General features: G+C 45.5%; 1 protein-coding gene across 1 annotated transcript in view; it reads right to left on the reverse strand.

Moving 5' to 3' along the window:
* The window catches only part of LOC130211060 (calsyntenin-2-like), a 147,477-nt gene that overhangs the window by 28,692 nt on the left and 98,872 nt on the right, over positions 1–19,913 (reverse strand). Inside the window, exons 4-7 of the mRNA XM_056441661.1 lie at positions 18,128–18,336; positions 12,304–12,453; positions 1,365–1,550; positions 291–548 (exon numbers count right to left, since the gene is read on the reverse strand). Of these exons, the coding sequence (XP_056297636.1) occupies positions 291–548; positions 1,365–1,550; positions 12,304–12,453; positions 18,128–18,336 (803 nt within the window). The remainder of the gene's footprint in view (positions 1–290; positions 549–1,364; positions 1,551–12,303; positions 12,454–18,127; positions 18,337–19,913) is intronic.

Raw genomic sequence — 19,913 nt, forward strand, 5'->3', positions numbered from 1 at the left:
TCCCCGTCCACCATCGTCCGTGTTTATATATTTATAAATCAAACTTGTTAAGATCTGTCATTCCCAAATTGTAAAACAGATGGGAACTCGACTGTTTAAAAATATAAGCACTTTATTTGTGCAAATAAAATAATATATATATATATATATATATATATATATAAAAAGTGAGCTTCTCTTGTGCACGTTGTCACTCAAACTGGAGTAAATAGAGAAATTATTGGTGGACTGTTGTACGACACAGCTGGTGTGTGTGTGTGTGTGTGTGTGTGTGTGTGGGCCACACCCACCGGTCTTGTCGGAGTTGCAGAGCAGCGTCTCCTTCTCGGCCCGGGCCCCGGGGCTGGGCCCGTGCTCCATCCAGGTGGCGATGGTGAACTGGTCCGTGAGGTTCTGGGGGACCACCCGGTCCGGGATGTTGGCCGCCTGGCGCCCGTCGAACCGGAAGATGAGGTCGCTGTCGCGGCCGCTGTCCGTCACCAGGGAGGCGGTCCAGTTGGTGGCGGCGCTGGGGGCCGGCAGGAGGTCGGTGCTGCCCGAGGAGGCCCCTAGAGGAGGAGGGGGGGGGGTCAATGACAATGGCGGCTGGTATCGACCCGAACCTCGAACTGACTTTCTAAATAAAAGAAAAGAAAAAAATACGTGCGAGCCGCCGTTCCCGAAATTCAGAGAACGTGAGCTCGCGACCCGAGATGCGTCTCCATGGCAACGGGGAGGAGGCATCGACTCGAAGAGAAAGGAGACGCGGCGGGAAGCCGGTGGGTCGAGCGTTCGGCCAATCACGAGAGCCGATTGTTCTCTTTGTCAGAACGATGAATCAAAGTGAGGCAAGAACAATAAAAATGGCCGTCGTCAGAATGACCCGTTACATTCATGGATGTTTCTTTCCTCCACGTCTGGAAAGCGGTTGTCATGCCGACGCTCCGACTTCGGTGGCTCGATTCCCTCAGTCAATAAATACCACGGACTGCACTTCAAATATATAAAGATATAGCCATTACAACAAGGAGGGAAGGAGGGGGGGAGGAGGGAAGGGGGGAAGGAGGGAGGTAAGGAAGGAGGAAGGCAAGGAAGGAAAGAGGGAAGGAAGGAGGGAAGGAAGGAAGGAGAGATGGAGGGAAGGAAGGAGGGAGGGAAGGAAGGAGGGAGGAAGAAGGGAAGGAAGAAGGGAAGGAAGGAGGGAGTGGTGCCTCCCCCACCTCAACACGGGGGGCGTCTACCAGGGACACAAGCGGAGATTAGAAAAGCAAAACCGGCCAAACACTCTGACCCTGATAAGCTCCGCCTCTCCGATCCGCTCGACGTGTTTGTCTTTCGCAGCGCGAGAAGAAGAAGAAGAAGAAGAAGAAGAAGAAGTTGCTGACCGCAGAGCTTCTGGAGGGACTTCTCCGAGTAGGTCTCGCGGTCGCAGCCTTTCCCGATGTGGCTCGTCTGCAGCTCCACCGTGGTCCTCACCGACGACAGCGGCCCGCCGCACGTCTCCAGGTGCATTCTGGGAAACAGCTGCTTGCTCCCCGTGCCCGGCTCATAGTCCACTCGCTGACTCCAATCTGAGAGGAGGAGAGATGGAGTGATAGGGTTAGAGAGACATCGCACGGATGGTGGTTCAGCTCTGTGGGAGGGAGGGAGGGAGGGAGGGAGGAAGGGAGGGAGGAAGGAGGGAGGGAGGGAGGAAGGAAGGAAGGAAGGAGGGAGGGAAGGAGCGAAGGAAGGAGGGAAAGACAGGGAAGGTGGAAAGGAAGGAAGGAAGTAAGGAGGGTAGGAAGGAGGGAGAGAATAAAAGAGAGAGGGAGAAGGGAGGGAAGGAGGGAGGTAGAGAAGGAAGGAAGTAGGGACGAAGGGAGGCAACGAAGGAAAGAGGGAGGGAAGAAAGGAGGCAAGGAAGGAGGGAAAAATGGATGGAAAGGAAGGAAGGAATGAGGAAATCTTAGCATATATATAACACATTTTTTCCAGGACTTTTCCAGGATTTCCATGACCGTACGAACCCTGGTATTATATATATATATATATATATATATATATATATATATATATATATATATATATATATATACATACTTATAGTTATACACAGTGTACATCCAGGCTACAGAATAGATTGCATATTGTTCTCCGGTGGAATCCTCATGATTTGACCCCTCAGTCCCCGGCAGAATTAAATTATTTCAAATTCGAGTTAAAGATTATAAATATATAAATATGAAAGTATTGAACTCCATCACACCGCCTCCGTGACACGGGAGTGATTTGTTAACCTCGCCGACTCCTCGCTTCACTTCAGCCTCGTTTAATTATACTCGGCTTTGTGTTCGGCACTAATTGGCACATGCTTGAAATACAACATTAAAAAAATATATAATAATAAAAATGTCATTAGCTGCGTTGACATTTAGTTAATTACAGACTCACTAAAAGCCTCCGTCGCCGCGCGGCGCCAGGAACGCTGGAGCAGTGTCAAAGGAAAGAGGGAAAAGATGGCCGTGTAGATGTAGAGAGCAAGGAGAGTGTATGGTCTCACACACACACACACACACACACACACACACACACACACACACACACACACACACACACACACACACACACACACACACACACACACACACACACACACACACACACACACACACACACACCTGTGCAGTCTGGATCTGCTGACACACACACTGAGTCGGTGTATTGAACGCACATTAGCACACACACCAAGGTTCACTGTAAAGTACTCCATAACGCCGCTTTTATTTTGAAGGTTTCAAATTAAATGGATTTATGTTATAATATTAGAGAAATGTTCTTATGTGCAATAGTTAAAGCTCCACAGGAAGTCAGGTGGAGGGACAGAAGAGAGCGTTGACATTACTCTATAATTAACTCTCACAAGTTTAATAAGTGAAAGTCATTTTTTAATGATGAAAAAGTTGAAATTGCACTTAGTGGCAAAACTTTTTCACGGCCAACTTTTCACTTTAGTGTCATTAACGCCGCCTCGCTCAGACAACGAGGCTTTGAGGCTTTGAGGCTTTGAGACGACTCAAAAGGACGTAGACTAAGGTCCTAGAAGCAGACGCTGGATTGGAGGATGAAAAATAAGAGTTTGATTCTTTTTTTATTTTTTTTTGCCTCCATATGAAAAGATTTATAAATGTTGCTTTAAGAGATGAAGCCGGCCTTCATCACCATTTGTTTTTATTATAGTTAAACTTTATTACTGTGAGCCTTCACCAACTTGTATTTTAAATATTCATCAGGGTTCATTCACGTGTTGATCCATGTGTCGTGTTTACAGGACTTTAAACCAATATTACATGTGAAATCTCTTATATTCCATTAAATGAGAGACACTAGTTTGATAAAATGAACAAATGTTTTTATATATATATATATATATATAAATGTATATTTACGTATATATATATTAATTCATAAAACACTGAACAAAACATACTGGGAAACTATTTACACACTTTTTTTTCCTACAGCAAGCAGACGTTTACTATGTTGTGTACGGTGAAACTCAGACAGACACACAACGCACACAATGCGGGCGGAGACACACACACACACACACACACACTCACACACAGGTGAGGCAAGTTTGCAGCCTTGTCCTTAAAAAAGGAGCAGAGGAGTGAAGGGAAGATGGATAGAGGTGCTTAGGAAGATGATGCATCATCACCCTCTCACGCTGGGAGTGTGTGAGAGTGAGAGTGTGTGTGTGTCATCAGTAACGTCTAGCATGCTTTTCAAATGTGTGTGTAGATGTGTGAGGATGATAGATATAGGAACACTGAGAGTGTGTGTACGTGTGTGTGTGTGTGTGTAGAAATGCTGACACCACACTCAGGTAGTCAGGGGGGGGGGGGGTTGTCATTACTCGTCCCAGCCGTCAGTGGAAGAGCCAATTTCCATTTAAAAGAGCACTCTGCTCCTCTTTCCCTTCCAGAATCTCTCTCTCTCTCTCTCTCTCTCTCTCTCTCTCCGTCTCTCCGTCTGCCTCTCCGTCAGTAAGTGTCATCTTTCTGATTTTTCTTCTTTCCCGGCCGTCCTTCTCCGTCTCAACATTGGCCCCAAACACATGAACCTTAGATGCTGCCTCCTGCCGGTCGTCAGGCAGACTTCGCTCGCTCGGAGGATTTGGGAAGAAACTAAAAAGCAGAAGTTCCCAGAAGTTGCTCCTCCGTGTCGAACGTTGAGTCGTTCTGTTGTTGCGATTTTTAATCTCAATGGGATTCACCTGAATAAACATTAAAGGTTTATTAATAATAATAATAATAATAATAATAATAAACTACGATGTGATGTGATAATGCGTCGTCCAAAAACTTGATTGCACGTTTTAAATGTTTTTTGCTGCCCTGGAAGAAGTCAATTAAGGAAAAGTCCATTTATATCAATGCTTCACCCCCCCCCCCCTCTCTATTGTCCATTTTGGGCTTCGTCTTTTCAAAATAAAGGTTTTTCTTCGCCTTTACGGCCATTTTGGAAGCCTCTCTTTCCCTCTCTCCCCCCCTCTCTCTCTCCCTCTCTCCACTCTCCCCCCTCTCCCTCCATCTCCCTCTCCCCCCTCTCTCTCCCTCCCTCTCTCTCTCCCTCTCTCCATCTCCCTCTCTCTCCCCCCTCTCCCTCCCTCCCTCTCTCTCTCTCCCTCTCTCTCTCCCTCTCTCTCTCTCCCCTCCCTCTCCCCCTCTCTCTCTCCCTCTCTCCGTCCCTCCTTCTCCCTCTCTCCCTCTCCCCCCCCCTCTCTCTCTTTCTCCCTCCCTCTCCCTAAAGAAACGCCGCCTGCCACGGAGGCAACAGGAGCAGCACACCTGGAGAACAACGGTCCCATTTAAAAGCCTCCAATGGGATCGTCTCTAATGAAACGGCACCTTTGTAATGGATTTCTGTGGAAAGCCGTCTCCGTAAAAGAAAACCAATTTCATGTCTGGTGTACTTCTAATTATTTTGGAGACATTGGAAACGGTTAAGAAGGAGAGAAGGAGTCATGAAGTCCTTTATGAGGCTCGGCGGTGTGTCTGTCCTCCACCTCGGCTGGAGGTACCCGAGTCCTCCATCTCCTCACGGGCGGGGGGGGGGGGGGGGGGGGGGGTCCCGAGCTAGCATCTATTCACTACCCTTCAAAAGTTTGGAGTCACGTAGAAATGTCCTTATTTCTCGAAGTAAAGCTCTGTTTTTATCAATGAAGATAACATTAAATGAATAATAAATCTCTCTACATAGTTAATGTGTTAAATGACTATTCTCTGGTGTTTAATGAAGTCTCTCCAGAGGTGTGTAGAGGCCCATCGACCAGTGTTCTAATGGTACATTGTGTTATCGCCTTAGAAGACGAGCGTAGGGGTAGAAACCCCTTGTAAACCCTTTTTATGTGAGTGCAGCTGAAAACAGTTATGCTGCTGAGAGAAGCTCTAAAACTGGCCTTCCTTTGAGCCACAAGAAGAACAACATTAATATGTACAATATAAATCATTATTTATAACCTCGTCAACGTTTTGACTAGATTTTATATTCATTTTGCAAATTATTTGATGAATTAAAGTGAGAGTTTACATGGAAAACACCAAATTGTCTGGGTGACCCCACACTTTTGAACGGTATTGTATTTATATATATATATATAAATAAGAAATCGACCGGTACACTGACTTCACGGCCGTTTGTCTCCACAATCGCAGCCGAGACGTTTAGAAAGATCTCTCCCTCCGGAGAGAAACCTCAACCCCAGATGCTAATTCACATCTTCTATCTCTTCCCTCAACTCATTTGGCGCCGGCCGGTCCGTCCCTCTCGCATTTCCCTCGTTTACTCCCTTTGTCGAGGTAATCACGCTCGCTGTCGCCTCGGCGAGGACGTGTAATCGCTCCTACATGTGCACCACGTCCATTTCCTGTTTGTGTATCTATACGTCTGTGTGCGTTACCGAGGCGCATCTGCAATTAGTCACCATTCATCCAGAGAGGGTTGGAGGGAAGGTTGATCACTGTGACAATGTGTGTGTGTGTGTGTGTGTCATGGTGTCATGCAATATCAGTGAGAGCTGGAGTAAGAGGAGAATCTGGAGAACGTGATTTACACTGGAGCCGAGGAGACTATCAGAGGGTCGGAGAACAAAGGCGAGAGCGGAGCGGGAAAGACACACTGGCGAAAACGGGGAACATGAGGAAATATGAAGCCAACGAATGGAAGAAGAAAGACAACAGAAAACCAGAACAGGGTGGTTTTTAGATCTCTGCATCGTGTCGCTGCAACGACCGCTGCTGTATTGTGCGAGTTGAGCGAGTCCAGGCCACAGTGTGCTAACGGCGTGGACGCAAACGGGTCCGCTGGGCAGTTCTTAAACAAACCTCATCAGCTGAAAGTGACACTCGCCGGGCTGTTTGCTCTCCTGTCAGCAGCTGGAAGTAGTTAAGCTGGTACCGCTGTATGTGTTCTGGTAGTTAGTTACGTGAGCATAACACGCTGCCCAAGAGGTACGCTGCAGTGGGTGTTCTGGTAGTTATGTTAGCCGCTAGTATAACACGCTGCCCCAGAGGTACGCTGCAATGGGTGTTCTGGTAGTTACGTTAGCATAACACGCTGCCTCAGAGGTACGCTGTAGTGGGTGTTTTGGTAGTTACGTTATCCGCTAGTATAACACGCTGCCTCAGAGGTACGCTGCAGTGGGTGTTTTGGTAGTTACGTTAGCATAACACGCTGCTCAAAAGGTACACAGCAGTGGGTGTTCTGGTGGTCACGTTAGCTGTAAGTACAACACGCTGCCCCAGAGGTACCCAGCAGTGGGTATTCTGGTGGTACCATGAGCTGTGAGCCAAACACACCGTACAATCCATTAGCTGCCACTGTGGGCGCAGATAGGGAGGTGTGTGTGTGTGTGTGTGTGTGTGTGGGGGGGGGGGGGGGTTGGATGCACTCAGCTGTGTCATCACTACGGGTTTTTTCCCGCCAAGGGGCAGAATGGTGAGCGAGGGTTCAGCAGGCGGTCAATGGCAGTATACAAATAGGCAATAAAAGGTGTTTTGAGAAAGTGTGTGTGTGTGTCGCCGGAAACCAAGAGACACGGAGGTGTGAACACACACACACACACACACACACACACACGACTGTTCTCGTGATCTTCCAGATGCAAAAATGCACGGGCAAAAAGGACACAGAGGGAAAGTAATACGGGGAAAACCAGCTGGCAGCAGCGAGCGGCCGAGCAGCGATAAAACAGCCAGACGAGATTACAGGAAGGAGAGGAAGGTCGGAGGAAATGGGAAAGGGAAGTGAGGAGCCATTCATTTCCCACCTTCCTCTCTTCAATTCATTCTCTTCCTACTGTTATCAGAGATCTGGAGCATTGGTTCACACACACACACACACACACACACACACACACACACACACACACACACACACACACACACACACACACACACACACACACACACACACACACACACACACACACACACACACACACACACACACACACACACACACACCAGAGTCGAGCAGAAAAATGCAACCAAGAGAACTTGTTTCGAGATCAGATATTCTACCTGAGGTTACCTTTCCACCAACGTTACGCAACGTCTCCGACTCCCTGTCAGTGACACATCACTGGATCACGTCTTCCAGTTCTTCCTCATTCTCTTCGGCTCAATTCTTGAATGAGAATTTTTGATTTTATTGTGGAAAGAAAAGTTAAAATCTCTCAACAGTTAAGTTTCTTTTTTAACTTCTCATTCATTAATGCAAAGTGAACAACAACGTGCACGTTTCGAAATTGTCAATATATATATATATATATATATATATATATATATTCCAAATGACATACAAAGGAGACTTGAACACAGTGTCTGTGCTCAGCCAAAGATTGTCTATGAGGCAAGGGAGGCGTCACTCTGTCACACTCCTGTATGACTGAGAGTCCCCAACAGAGTGACATCCAGAGCGTCATGTGACCTCAATTGGCCATTATCCAGTTCAACGCTATAATGTTATTAGTTTTAAAACCATGCACCATCATTACTGGTTGTAGATCATGCTCAAAATCTTTTAATATTATAAAAAATATTTCCGAATGGGCAACTTTAGCCTGAACAACCTGCTGGTGGCGCTGTCCTCTAAACGTCCTCTGGGCTGAGTCGCTCCCCTGTTCTCAGTTAACGAGCCGAGTGGCTCCACCTGGGCTGATTGCTCATGCTTCACACCTGTGACAAACTAACAGGACCAATGGCCGTCCAGTGGAATCCTCAACATCCGTCTCTGCCTCCGCCGCTCGGCTTAATCCTCGCTTTGAAGTTGAGACCTACGAGCCTTTAAAAAGGCCGAGGCTCGCTCAAAATAAGAATAAATACAACATTATTATTCTTAAAAAATAAATGAATAGAACATGTATAGAAAATGTATAGAAAATGTATCGAAAATTGATTGAATATTAATAAAGAATGAATGGAAAATAAATAGAAAATAAATCGGAAATAAATTTGAAATGAATAGAAAATATATAGAAAATAAATAGAAAATTAATAGATATTAAATAGGAAATAATAATAATAAATAAATACAAATTAAAAAATGAATAATAAATAAATTACTAAAAAATGTATAATAAATACATAATAAATAACGGCGCATGGCCGGGCCCGGACTCCTGTGCCTCTTAATGTAGGTCTGCTGCGTGGTCCTCACCCATGTGTCCAAACGGGCCTTACCGGAACACTTGAAAACACATTTAAACTTAATGAAGTGGCACAACAACATCTATTTTTTTAAATTAAGATGACGCAAAACTTTCTGAAATTAAAACTATTAACTTTTAATGATAAAACTATTAGTAACGCGCAGTTAGGAATAAAAGTTATTATCAGCCTAATGTAGCCGGACAACATTGACTAAATGTCGGTTTTAAGTCGGAGCTTTCGATTATAATGTGACGCTGGAGACTGTTTAATAAAAATAAATAATAATGCATCATATTTTGAGAGTGAAAAAGGAAAATCTGAATGTGCAATCTGGTAAATGTATTGGTAGAATGTGTCTCCTCTTTTAATATAAGTAAATACTGCACAGTGTTTTCACCACACTCGTGCATATGAACATGTAAATGCATTTATTTGAGATTAATTTATTACTTCCATCCTCGTTTCAAAACCTTTCTTTCCTATGAAGCAGTATTGACGCTTCTGGAGGAGGATTCTCTCAATAAATAACTTAGTTGTAAATTCATCGTGCCGTTGTTTGGATGCTAAATATTCAACGCTTCCCAAAAAGAGGAACAATAATGACGTCTCATTACGAGAGAAAGCGACGGGGAAACATCTGAAACGTGTCGAATTATTCCTGATGGTTCAGACACACAATATCCACAGGTTCACTTTTAATTTGAGGCTGTTTCGAGGTAAAATGGCATGCGAGGACACGCACACACACACATATACACACACACACACACGGACCCATGCACGAGGCTCAGAGCCACACTCGACACACAATGGATGAATATGAATATGCAGATTTTTTTTTTAAAATCAGTTTGGCAATCTGTCACTCAAGACTTATGTTTGTCAGCGTCGCGCGGGGTGTGTGTGTGTGTGTGTGTGTGTGTGTGTGTGTGAGAGAGAAGGAGAGAAGCTTACTCTAGGGGGTGGCCAACTTATTTTGAGTTGCACACAGAAGAACTTTACATGCTGAGAGAGAATTGCAGGTCTGTGTGTGTGTGTGTGTGTGTGTGTGTGTGTGTGTGTGACTCCACCACCTGTTTTAGGGGTCATACGTGACAGAAATGGCCTCTGATGAAGTACGAGTGGGACAATGAGGGCATTTAAATTGTGACTTTCTAAACTTACAGTAAAGGTTGTAGAGCGTTTTATAGATATTAATATTATAACCTTTAATCTTTTTCCACGTGACCGAACGTGACGCTGCACATCCTAAAATGCCGTAAAAACACGAGCGCATGCAGGTGGCCGTACGGACCGCTACGACGGGGAAGTCATGTCCACGCGGACACGTTGCCGAGCGGCGCTGAAGGTCCATTTGAAGCTCCATAAAAGGGAAAAAGGGGCGGAGTCTGGCGGTCAATCCATGAAGGTCCACCACGAAGAGTGACACGCCCTCAAAGAAATATTCATCAAAGCTGCTTTGAAGCCACGGGGAGGAAATGAAATGTTGTGCTGAGTCCTTTTGACTGCATGGAGAGAATAACGCTCTCGAAATACACAATCCTCACGTGGAGCGACAATCAGAATGAAATCATAAATATTCTTGGATGGATTTTTCTGCAGAATTGTTTCATTCAGTGTTAGATTGATTTTTATCAAAAGGGTTTGGATGTTAAAATGGAAGCTGAAAAGAAAAAAGATGATGTTTCGATCCATCCACACACACACACACACACACACACACACACACACACACACACACACACACACACACACACACACACACACACACACACACACACACACACACACACACACACACTCCTGTGATGTCATGCGATTAGAGGACCACACAGCCGAGCCCGGCCGTCCAGACCACGGCTAACGTGAACTGACAGATTACTTGTTGTTTTTTGTGTTTGTGTGTTTTTCTAACACGAGAAAGCACATCTTTTGTGTGTGTGTGTGTGTGTGTGTGTCTGACATTCCCACAGTACACAATACAACATCCAGCAGCTCTGTTAAATGTCCCCTGATCTGTGGCCGTGGCATTTACTTCACCCTCATCCCTCGCTTTCATCCGCGGCTGCCAAACAACGCTCACAGGGACGACTGCCCTTTCATCAAGGGACAGCGTGTGTGTGTGTGTGTGTGTGTGTGTGTGTGTGTGCGTGTGTGTGTCTTCTCGTGTGCTGAGAATCCTAAAGGAAAAAATAATAATAAAACACATTGCAAACAGGCTTCAAAGACGAGAGTCGAGAGAGGGAGTTCATGTCGCTCTGCACACACCCCTGTGTGTGTGTGTGTGTGACACAGAGCTGACACACACACACACACACACACACACACACACACACACATGCTTGAAGATCAAATGCGTCTCAGAGTGTTTTTTGATGCGAGCGAGTGAATTCTTCCGTGCACACCCGACTCTCCTTTTGTGTTTTCCGCGTGTGTTTCCTGAATTTAGTTTTTCATTGCTCCGCGCGTGATGACGTCATCGTTGTTGTTTGAGACTTTTCTCCCCGTCGGCGTCGCGCTCGTGAAGTAAGAAGACAAGCGGCACACAGCACGCCGCCGCCGCCGCCGGGACTTTGTACCGCTCGGCATTGTTGTTGAGACAACAAAGGGTAAAACTCGAATTGATTTCCTTCTCGTTGTTTGACGCTGAACTTAAATGAACTTAAATGAACTTAATTTAACTTAGTTGAACTTAGTTGAACTTCATTGCTGCGTCTTCAGAGATGATTCATGCGAGGCCGCGTCGACGTGAGGATCAAGAGGATTCCTCGAATCATTTATCGTCTCCATGCAAAATGTAATCGATCCCACGTTCCTCGTCCTGACCGTCACACGTTGCCTTCAGGGACCTGTAAACCCATCAGGAACAACGACTGTAGCTGCTTATTTTAATATTTTTTATTTCTTTGAGCGGAGGATTTGAATTCGAGGGACACAACTTAGTTCCCGCCGAGCTGCCGCCAAATGGCCGCGCGCCAAAAAGAGAAAGAAGCGGCGCCCGTGAATCCCCCCCCCCCCCTAGTGCAACATCGCATCTGCGGTCACACGGCGTTTTGTTTTTTTCCCGGCGCCGGAGCTACGACACTCGTCTCCGCGTTACTCTGCCTTGTTAGGGGGGAGGAGGAGGAGGAGGAGGGGGAGGAGAGGAAGGAGGAGAGGAGGAGGGAGGGGGGGGGTGGTGCTAAGAGACGTGTTGGCCGTTTCACGGGGCTCTTAGCAAAGTGCTGTTGATCACGCCGGCTAAACATGACAGGCCAATTCCTCAGGGAGGGAAGGAAGAGAGAGAGAAAGAGGGAAAAGAGAGAAAGAGGGAAAAGAGTAAGAAAGGTAGAGGGAGTAGAGGAAGGGAGGAACCAGTACGAGAGGCACAAATAATGAAAAATGAGGCACATTCAGAGGGAAGCGCAAATAATCGCAAATGATTCCCGTGAGCAGAAAGCGAACACGCACCGCACACACACACACACATACACACAAACACACACACACGAACACACGCAGACACACACTTTTTAAACACCATCAGGAACGTATAATTATTCTGTGCATTTTCTGTTTTTTTCTGTACTTTAGTGTCTAGTTTAGTGAAAAAAATAACACACACACACACACACGCGTGCACACACACCTTGCCAGCCGGGCTTGCAGACGGGCTTGACGTCGATGCGCACGGTCACGCTCTGCAGCGCCCTCTTCTGGCCGCAGTCCCACGCCGTGACCTGGACCTCGTAGCGCTGCTGCCGGTCGTAGCTCAGCTTCTCCGTGTTCCGGATGTTTCCTGAAGAAAACAAGTTCAACGTTAAAATAAGCCGTTGCTTTTTGCTTCATTTTCACGGGCCGGAGAGTGAATTAGAAACACCGTCGCGTCTCGTCGTGAAAACATTTTGCGACGACCCGGCAGGAGGCAACACATTCCTTCTTTTCTTTTAAGCTTTCGAAAAACTCAAAAGCAAAAAAGATTTTTCTAAAATTACGGCAATCAACCAAAGGGTCCGGTTGTTGTCTCGCTGAACAAAGCCCTCCGCCGTGACACGGAACGCCATCGACCGGCAGCGTGGCGTGAATATGAACTAAAATCGTAAGTGTCATCAAGTAGAGCAACGCCCGCGACGACATACGAGCGTCATCTTCTCAAACGTCGTCCGGAACGCAGAATTATTCCGTCCATTTAGTTTTTTTCCTGTACTTTTAGTTTCTAGTTTCAGTACGGAAAAAATAATTAAACACCTGAAATTAATTAAGCCAATTAAGGTGAAGGTGATGAGTCTCGTTCCATCGCCGGGGCAACAGGTGGGCGTGTCGCGGGTGGAGAAGCACAGGTGCACATATAATGAATATCTCAAGTAGCTCCTAATTGGCCAAAATAGAGGAGAAACTTCCCTAAAAATAAAGGGGGCGAGGCTTGTGAGTCCTAATGTTAAAACTCCAAAGATGTTTTGCCTGAGAGAATTTCCTTCGTTGAGGATTTGAACCACGTTTCATACATTCATATTTAATATCTTCATGTTATGAGTTAACGGGAGGTTTTAGAAAACCCGGTATTGCTTTCACCCTCCATGTTCTCCGCCTCGCTGCCTGGCTCATGAGCCGCGGTCACATTTCATACCAGTTATGGAAAATGAGATCAACTTTATTGACAATTTGCATTAAATCACTCGAATGTGATCACAGAGAGCACAACGGTGGGGGCTGAGTGTTACGGGGTCTCTTCTCTCTCTCTCTCTCTCTCTCTCTCTCGCTCTCTCTCTCTTTCTTTCTCTCTCTCTCTCTCTTTACAAACAGGAACAACTTGTGTGTGTGATATGAAAAACAGAAATAAAGGATGTTATTCATCCTTGGAAAGGAATTTCAAGTCAGTTGTAATTACAGGTATGTATACCTACCCCCCCCCCACACACACACACACCTGAACAACCAATACCAACAATCCAATAAAACCAATTAACTGAGCCGCTGAAAACACTTTGAATGTTTGTCGCCGTTTGTCTGCAGCTGCAAAAACTCATTTTAAAACAAGCTGAGGAGTTTTCTGCTCCTGAAGGACGTTGGGTTCACCTTGTTCCCTTATCTTGCTTTTTAATGTTTATTCATTTTTAACTGTATTCTTTTTTTATTCCTCTAATCTGTATCTTTAAAACGTATATTTAGAAAGATATGTGGATGGATGGATGGATGATAGATGGATGGGTAGATGGTCGAAAGGTAGATAGGTAGATAGATGGATAGATGGATAGATGGATGATAGATGGATATGTGTACAGATAGATAGGTAGATGGATAGAAGGACGATAGGTAGATAGATGGATAAACTGATAAATGGATGGATAGATAGATAGGTGAATGGATGGATGGATAGATTGATAGATACTTTATTCATCCCCAGGGGGAAATCTCTTTGTAGCAGCAGCAAACAAGGCTAAAATAAAATAAATAAAATAAATGAAATAAATGAAATAAATGAAATAAATGAAATAAATAAAATAAAATGAATAAAATAAAATAAAATGAATGAAATAAATAAAATAAATAAAATAAATAAAATAAATAAAATAAATAAAATAAATAAAATAAATAAAATAAATAAAATAAAATAAATAAAATAAATCAAATAAAATAAATGTCACATATTAAGTTGAAAAACTCTTTCCTTCATTCTAGAATAAGTGATTGTGTCATGTTTTGGTTAAACCACATTATTCCGTAATAAACACAATAAACCAAATCTGTGACAGAAAAACCAGTCTGCCGTTTCTCCCTCGATTTTTTGGAGGCAGACTTTCTGAGAGCCATGAAACATCTGTGAGAGACTCACCGCCAAACGAGCTTCACTTCACTTAGAGATGAGCAACGAGCGGCAGATGAAGCACACGCTACTCATATTTAACTTGTTAATGCATTCTTAACGCAGCCCGGGACTTCTCTTCTGTTTGACGTACGACTTCAGACTTCAGACTTCAGAGTTCAGCCTGAGACGTCCTGGAGTCGGGTGTCTCCTGCTCGGCCTCCTGCATGTCTGACTCATTACATCACACAGAATGAGCATTGTGCGTTGTTTAAAAGGAACAATGGCTATTTAATTTTCCATTTCAAAGCATCATTATGCATCATCGTCAAATTAACGGCTTTAATGTAATCACCGCGACAAATGAGATGAGATGACAGGTAGAGCCTCTCATCTCACACTCGTTGATTAACGCTAACGTTGCTCACAATTAAGACCTCGCACGTTTCCATTAAACCCCGTCGCTTCACGGAGCAATGGAGATATGAGTGCTGCCCCCCCCCTATGCCTGGTGTAAACCAATATATATGTAAAACCACAGAATGTTGTTATCAGCTGTTTATCAAATTGTGGCTTCGAAGGGATTCTGAGAAAAATAAAAACGACGAAGGAGAACAACAACAACAACAACAACAACATGTGTGTGTGTGGCCTTCTGCGGCTCCAGAGGGATGAATGGCCTCAAGTGATGTCACTCGAGTCCAAACAAAAAGGTCAGTTCATCTTTTTTAAGCCTATTCATGTGTGTTTTAGCAAATTCATTTCTTGAGTTCCGTCTCCATCGCGTAAGGCCACGGTGACCTTTGACCTTCAAATTAATTAATACCTAATTAATAATAACCGGCATCCGGATCGCGCTCTCCGGCGCGGTCGCTACCCGGACCGGCGTCTCTCCTCGAGCCGAGCCGAGTTCACAGAAGGGAGCTCTCGGCTCCGAATAATGTTTCACGAGTCTCTCGCGAGGGAGGGAGGGGGGGGGGGGGGAGATTGCAGCGGGAGCTGAATGTTGATAATGTGATATATTCGAATGCGCGGGTGTGAGTGGGAGATGTAATTTCATACGAGGGCGGCTTTGTTCGGCTCCTCGTCGCCCATTGTCCGTCTCTCTCTCTCTCTCTCCATCCATCCATCCAGCCAGGCAGTGAGCAGCAACAGGAGAGAGACGTCTTTATAATTATTATAAATACAAACACGGAGCTTTACCGTGAATTGTTGTTTATTATTATTATCGTTGGCACGTAACAACCCAAACTGTGCTCGTCCATCTCTTCCTGAGCGCTCCCTACTCTGAGGTCAGAGGTCACAAATACACACCAATATATTTTTTAAAAGGTTTACTATTTTTTAGATGTGGATTAATACACATTCGGCGTGGTGGTGAGAACCTTCAGGTGCCAAGCAGCAACCTCAGGGTCTTCCTAAACGGAAAAAAAATGTATAGAAGTCTATATAATAAATAAATAAATAAATATACACTTTTATTAATCCCCAAGGGGAAATTAGTTCTCTGCATTTAACCCATCCTTAGTTATTAAGGAGCAGTGGTGAAGCGCCCGGGAAGCAACTGGGGGTTCAGTGCCTTGCTCAAGGACACTTCGACTTGCAACTAATGGGGAGAGCGGGGATCGAACCCACGACCTTGCGGTTGAAGGACGGCCCTCTTACCCCACTGAGCTAAAGCCGCCCCAATGACTCTACTTCTCTCTCCTGACCACCAGGGGGCGACTCCTCTGGTTGTATAGAAGTCTCTGCCTCATGTGTTAAAGCTGCATTCTCTCTCCTGACCACCAGGGGCTCCTCTGGTTGTATAGAAGTCTATGCTTCATGTGTTAAAGCTGCATTCTCTCTCCTGACCACCAGGGGGCTCCTCTGGTTGTATAGAAGTCTATATAGTGACTCTACTTCTTCTCTTGATGTATTCCCTCAGTAAACATTGTAAACATGAGTTTATGTCTCAGTCTCTAGTTTCAAGTCTTCTTCTATACAGCATGATGTCATCATTTATACTTTATGGTCCTTTAGAGTCACACAGACCATGAAGCAGGGGACGCTTTAGGGGCGGAGCTACAGGTGATTGACAGGTCGACACTGATGTCTGTGAGAGTGAAGCACACTGCCCGTGAACATGGTATAAAGGGTCATGTGACCCGGTGACAGTTTGTGTTTTTCATAATTTTTTCAGCGGTTTCAGCAATTCAGGCTTTGGCTACACCGTTATCTCTCTCTCTCTCTCTCTCTCTCTCTCTCGCTCACCCTCACAGCCGAGTCCTCCTTTCCTCCCCTCCATCTATTCCCTCGCTCCCTCAGGTGCTCTTGAGTTCAAGTGCTCTCAGAGGCTTTTCCTCAGCGGTCAATGGCCGAGCGAGGCCTCTTCAAACGGAGAGAGAGAGAGAAGAGATCGCGCTCTGGCTGCCCCCCCCCCCCCCTCACTTAGTGGAGTTCGTTTGACCCTAACCTGCCGCCGCTCAACCTTTTCATGGCCGCCCCTCGGTGGACATCGCTCGGCGGTCGGCAGCAGCGTGAACAAAAAAGAGAAAGGTTGTTTGCGATGTATCCTCCGTCTCCTAAAAAAGACAAAGAGGTGTTTGCGGATTGTTTCGAGGAGCCACTGAATAATTTAAAGCGCTCGTCTCATGGTGGTGGGGGGGGGGGGGGGGTTAAAGAGGTTTAAAGTGTCCACTCGAGGGACACGTTTCATCCAACTTGACTTTGTGTGAACTTCCCAAGAAAGACAAAAGAGTCCTCCATTACGCGAGGAAACAACATCATCATTATTATATGAGATTGGAGAGAATACCCAATGTGTGTGTGTGTGTGTGTGAGTAGGAAATTGTAATGTCTGAGAACCAAGTTACAAAGTGGGAACTTCTCAAAGAAATTGTATTTGAGAGCGTCTCCTTATCTCCTTCTGTGTGTTTGTGTTTTTTAAAACAGTTTCTACATCACAGGAGCCACCGTGTTGTGACAGGAACGTGTCGTTTCCCCCCCATTGTGTTTGAAAAGAAAAGAACAAACTTCACCGCGAAGATGTTCTTTGTCAGCCGAGCAGAAAAGCTGCGGAAAGCGACACCTCACCTCCAAACACGCCGTGAAAGCACCGAACATCACGCCGCGTGACAAGCTACGGGTGGCAGACATGTACGGTTATTTGTGCCGAGCGACGACATATCTTCGGGCCGTTACCCCCCCCCCCCACACACACACACCTCATCCAGACCCCTCCAAGAAGATCTCTCCCTACTACCAACTATGCCATGGCCTTGTTGAGACTCCTCCCACTGCTGAGACTCCGCCCACTCCTCTCCACCTCCATCTGCCTGATGGATCGTGGAGGTCTCCATCGTGGAATATGCCGACTACCAACTATTTATACGCTCTGTCGTATTCATTGATTGTGTTGTTACTGTGTTTTAATTTGTGTGTAATGATTCCTTCTGGTCACATGACGTCTATTGTTCTGTCCATCCTGGAGAGGGATCCTCCTCTGTTGCTCTCCTCAAGGGTTCTTCCCTTTTTTCCCCGTGAAGGGTTGTTTGGGAGTTGTTCCTGATCCGATGTGAGGTCAAAGGTCAGGGATGTCTATGTGTACAGATTGTAAAGCACTCTGAGGCAAATGTGTAATTTGTGAAAATGGGCTGTACAAATAAACTGAAGGCTGAATGGGCCTCACCGTTGCGGTCGATGGCGAAGGGCGTGCCGGTGGAGGTGATCTGGTAGTTGCAGATCTGGCTGTACTGCGGGGAGCAGTCCTGGTCCGTGGCCTCCACCTGCAGGATGCTGTCGTAGATCTTGCCCTCCGTCACCGCGGCGCGGTACTGCGGCTCCCGGAACACCGGGGCGAACTCGTTCACGTCGTTCACCTGAATGTGCACCACCGCCCTGCGGGCAGTAGGGGGCGACAGAGGGGCGAGGTGAGTGGATAGTCGTGCATCGTCTGCATAGAACACAAGGGTCCGTGGCGTCATTTTATGCGGCTCCTGACGACCTGAAAGACACGTGATCGCCTTTTCTGAAAGAAATGTCAGAAAAATATCCCGTGCTTTTATTTTGAAGGTTTCAAATTAAATGCATTTATGTGATAATATTAAGAGAAATGTTCTAATGTGCAACATTTCTACACTCAAATAAACAATAATCAAATGCAAAGAGAGTTATTTAACAATATGTTCAAGAGTAGTTTACACAGTGTTACAGTTACTACCGGCCCTTTAAGAGCGGCCATGATGCTGATGTGGGCTACGTTGAAAATAAATGCGTAACCTTGGTGCAGACAGAGGGGGAAATGAAGAATTCTAGTCTTTTTAAGTAAGTATATGTTATTTATATGTTGCACTTATGACAGATAAAGTGTCAGAAAGTGCAGTAGAGTAGACAATTAAAACAATTTGACTATAAAAGGGGCCAAAACATTGAAACAGTTAAAGGAGCAAAAGTACAATACACTGTAAAAGATGAATAAACAGATAAAAATCAGGGCATGGAATATTTAAATTAACCAAATGCCAGTGTAAACAGGTATGTTTTGAGAAATAAATCATAATACACTGGCAGTGTATTAGAAACGCCCATTTCTAGTGTAACAGGATGTGGGAGGAGCCACGTGGTCACACGATCGATCCAAACAGATGTATTCTCCACAGAGATCTAAAAGAATAAATCATTTCGGACCCATTTTTTAAGATGATTAATTCACAGCTGAAAAGCAGAATATTTTACTCAGCTGAGGATGTTATGCTGTTGTATAATATGTTCCGCCGGTCTGGAGAAAGTTTTTCCTTCAAAGTACTTCAGATATCTACAAGTATACGGCTGCCGCCTCTCAGATGATTGTTAAGGTTTGGCTGTCGGAGCGCAGAGTTCACTGCCGGGAATTAATTAGTTTGGTAACCCATAGTTACGGCGTGCTTTGTGCAGCCCGCCGTCTGCGCCTGACCCGACTCGACGGGCTGCTTCGATCCTGTTGCTATGGCGAAGTAATCCCAAGGATCTCTTCATGCACAGTTCTCCAAGTGCACTAATCCGCATTAATTAATCACCCCATAAGTGATCCATCAGCGGTAATTCATGTTCAGTCACACGCGGGGGAATAAAAAACCCCAGCATGCATCAGTTTAGGAAGCCTCCGTCGATTTCCAGAAGGCGACGGATCGCACGATCGATACTTCGATTCGTCGACTGACGGCCGGCGATGGACGACGACGGGACGGACGTAGTACATCTTTACGTTGTGTGTGTGTGTGTGTGTGTGTGTGTGTGTGTGTAATGACGGTGAGATGATCCCATTGGGATCAACTGCCGGCTGGAGATGGAGAAGCAACGACAAAGAGGAACGATCCCTGAGCTTCAACAGTTTGGGGTCACACAGATCATTTTGTTAAATACCAGAACTGCTGCGATGTTTTTATCGGACCATTATAGTGAGACGCATCTGGACAACATGTCTGTCCGGGGGGCTT

This window comes from Pseudoliparis swirei, chromosome 20 (assembly GCF_029220125.1).
Source record: "Pseudoliparis swirei isolate HS2019 ecotype Mariana Trench chromosome 20, NWPU_hadal_v1, whole genome shotgun sequence".
NCBI classification, from domain to species: domain Eukaryota; kingdom Metazoa; phylum Chordata; class Actinopteri; order Perciformes; family Liparidae; genus Pseudoliparis; species Pseudoliparis swirei.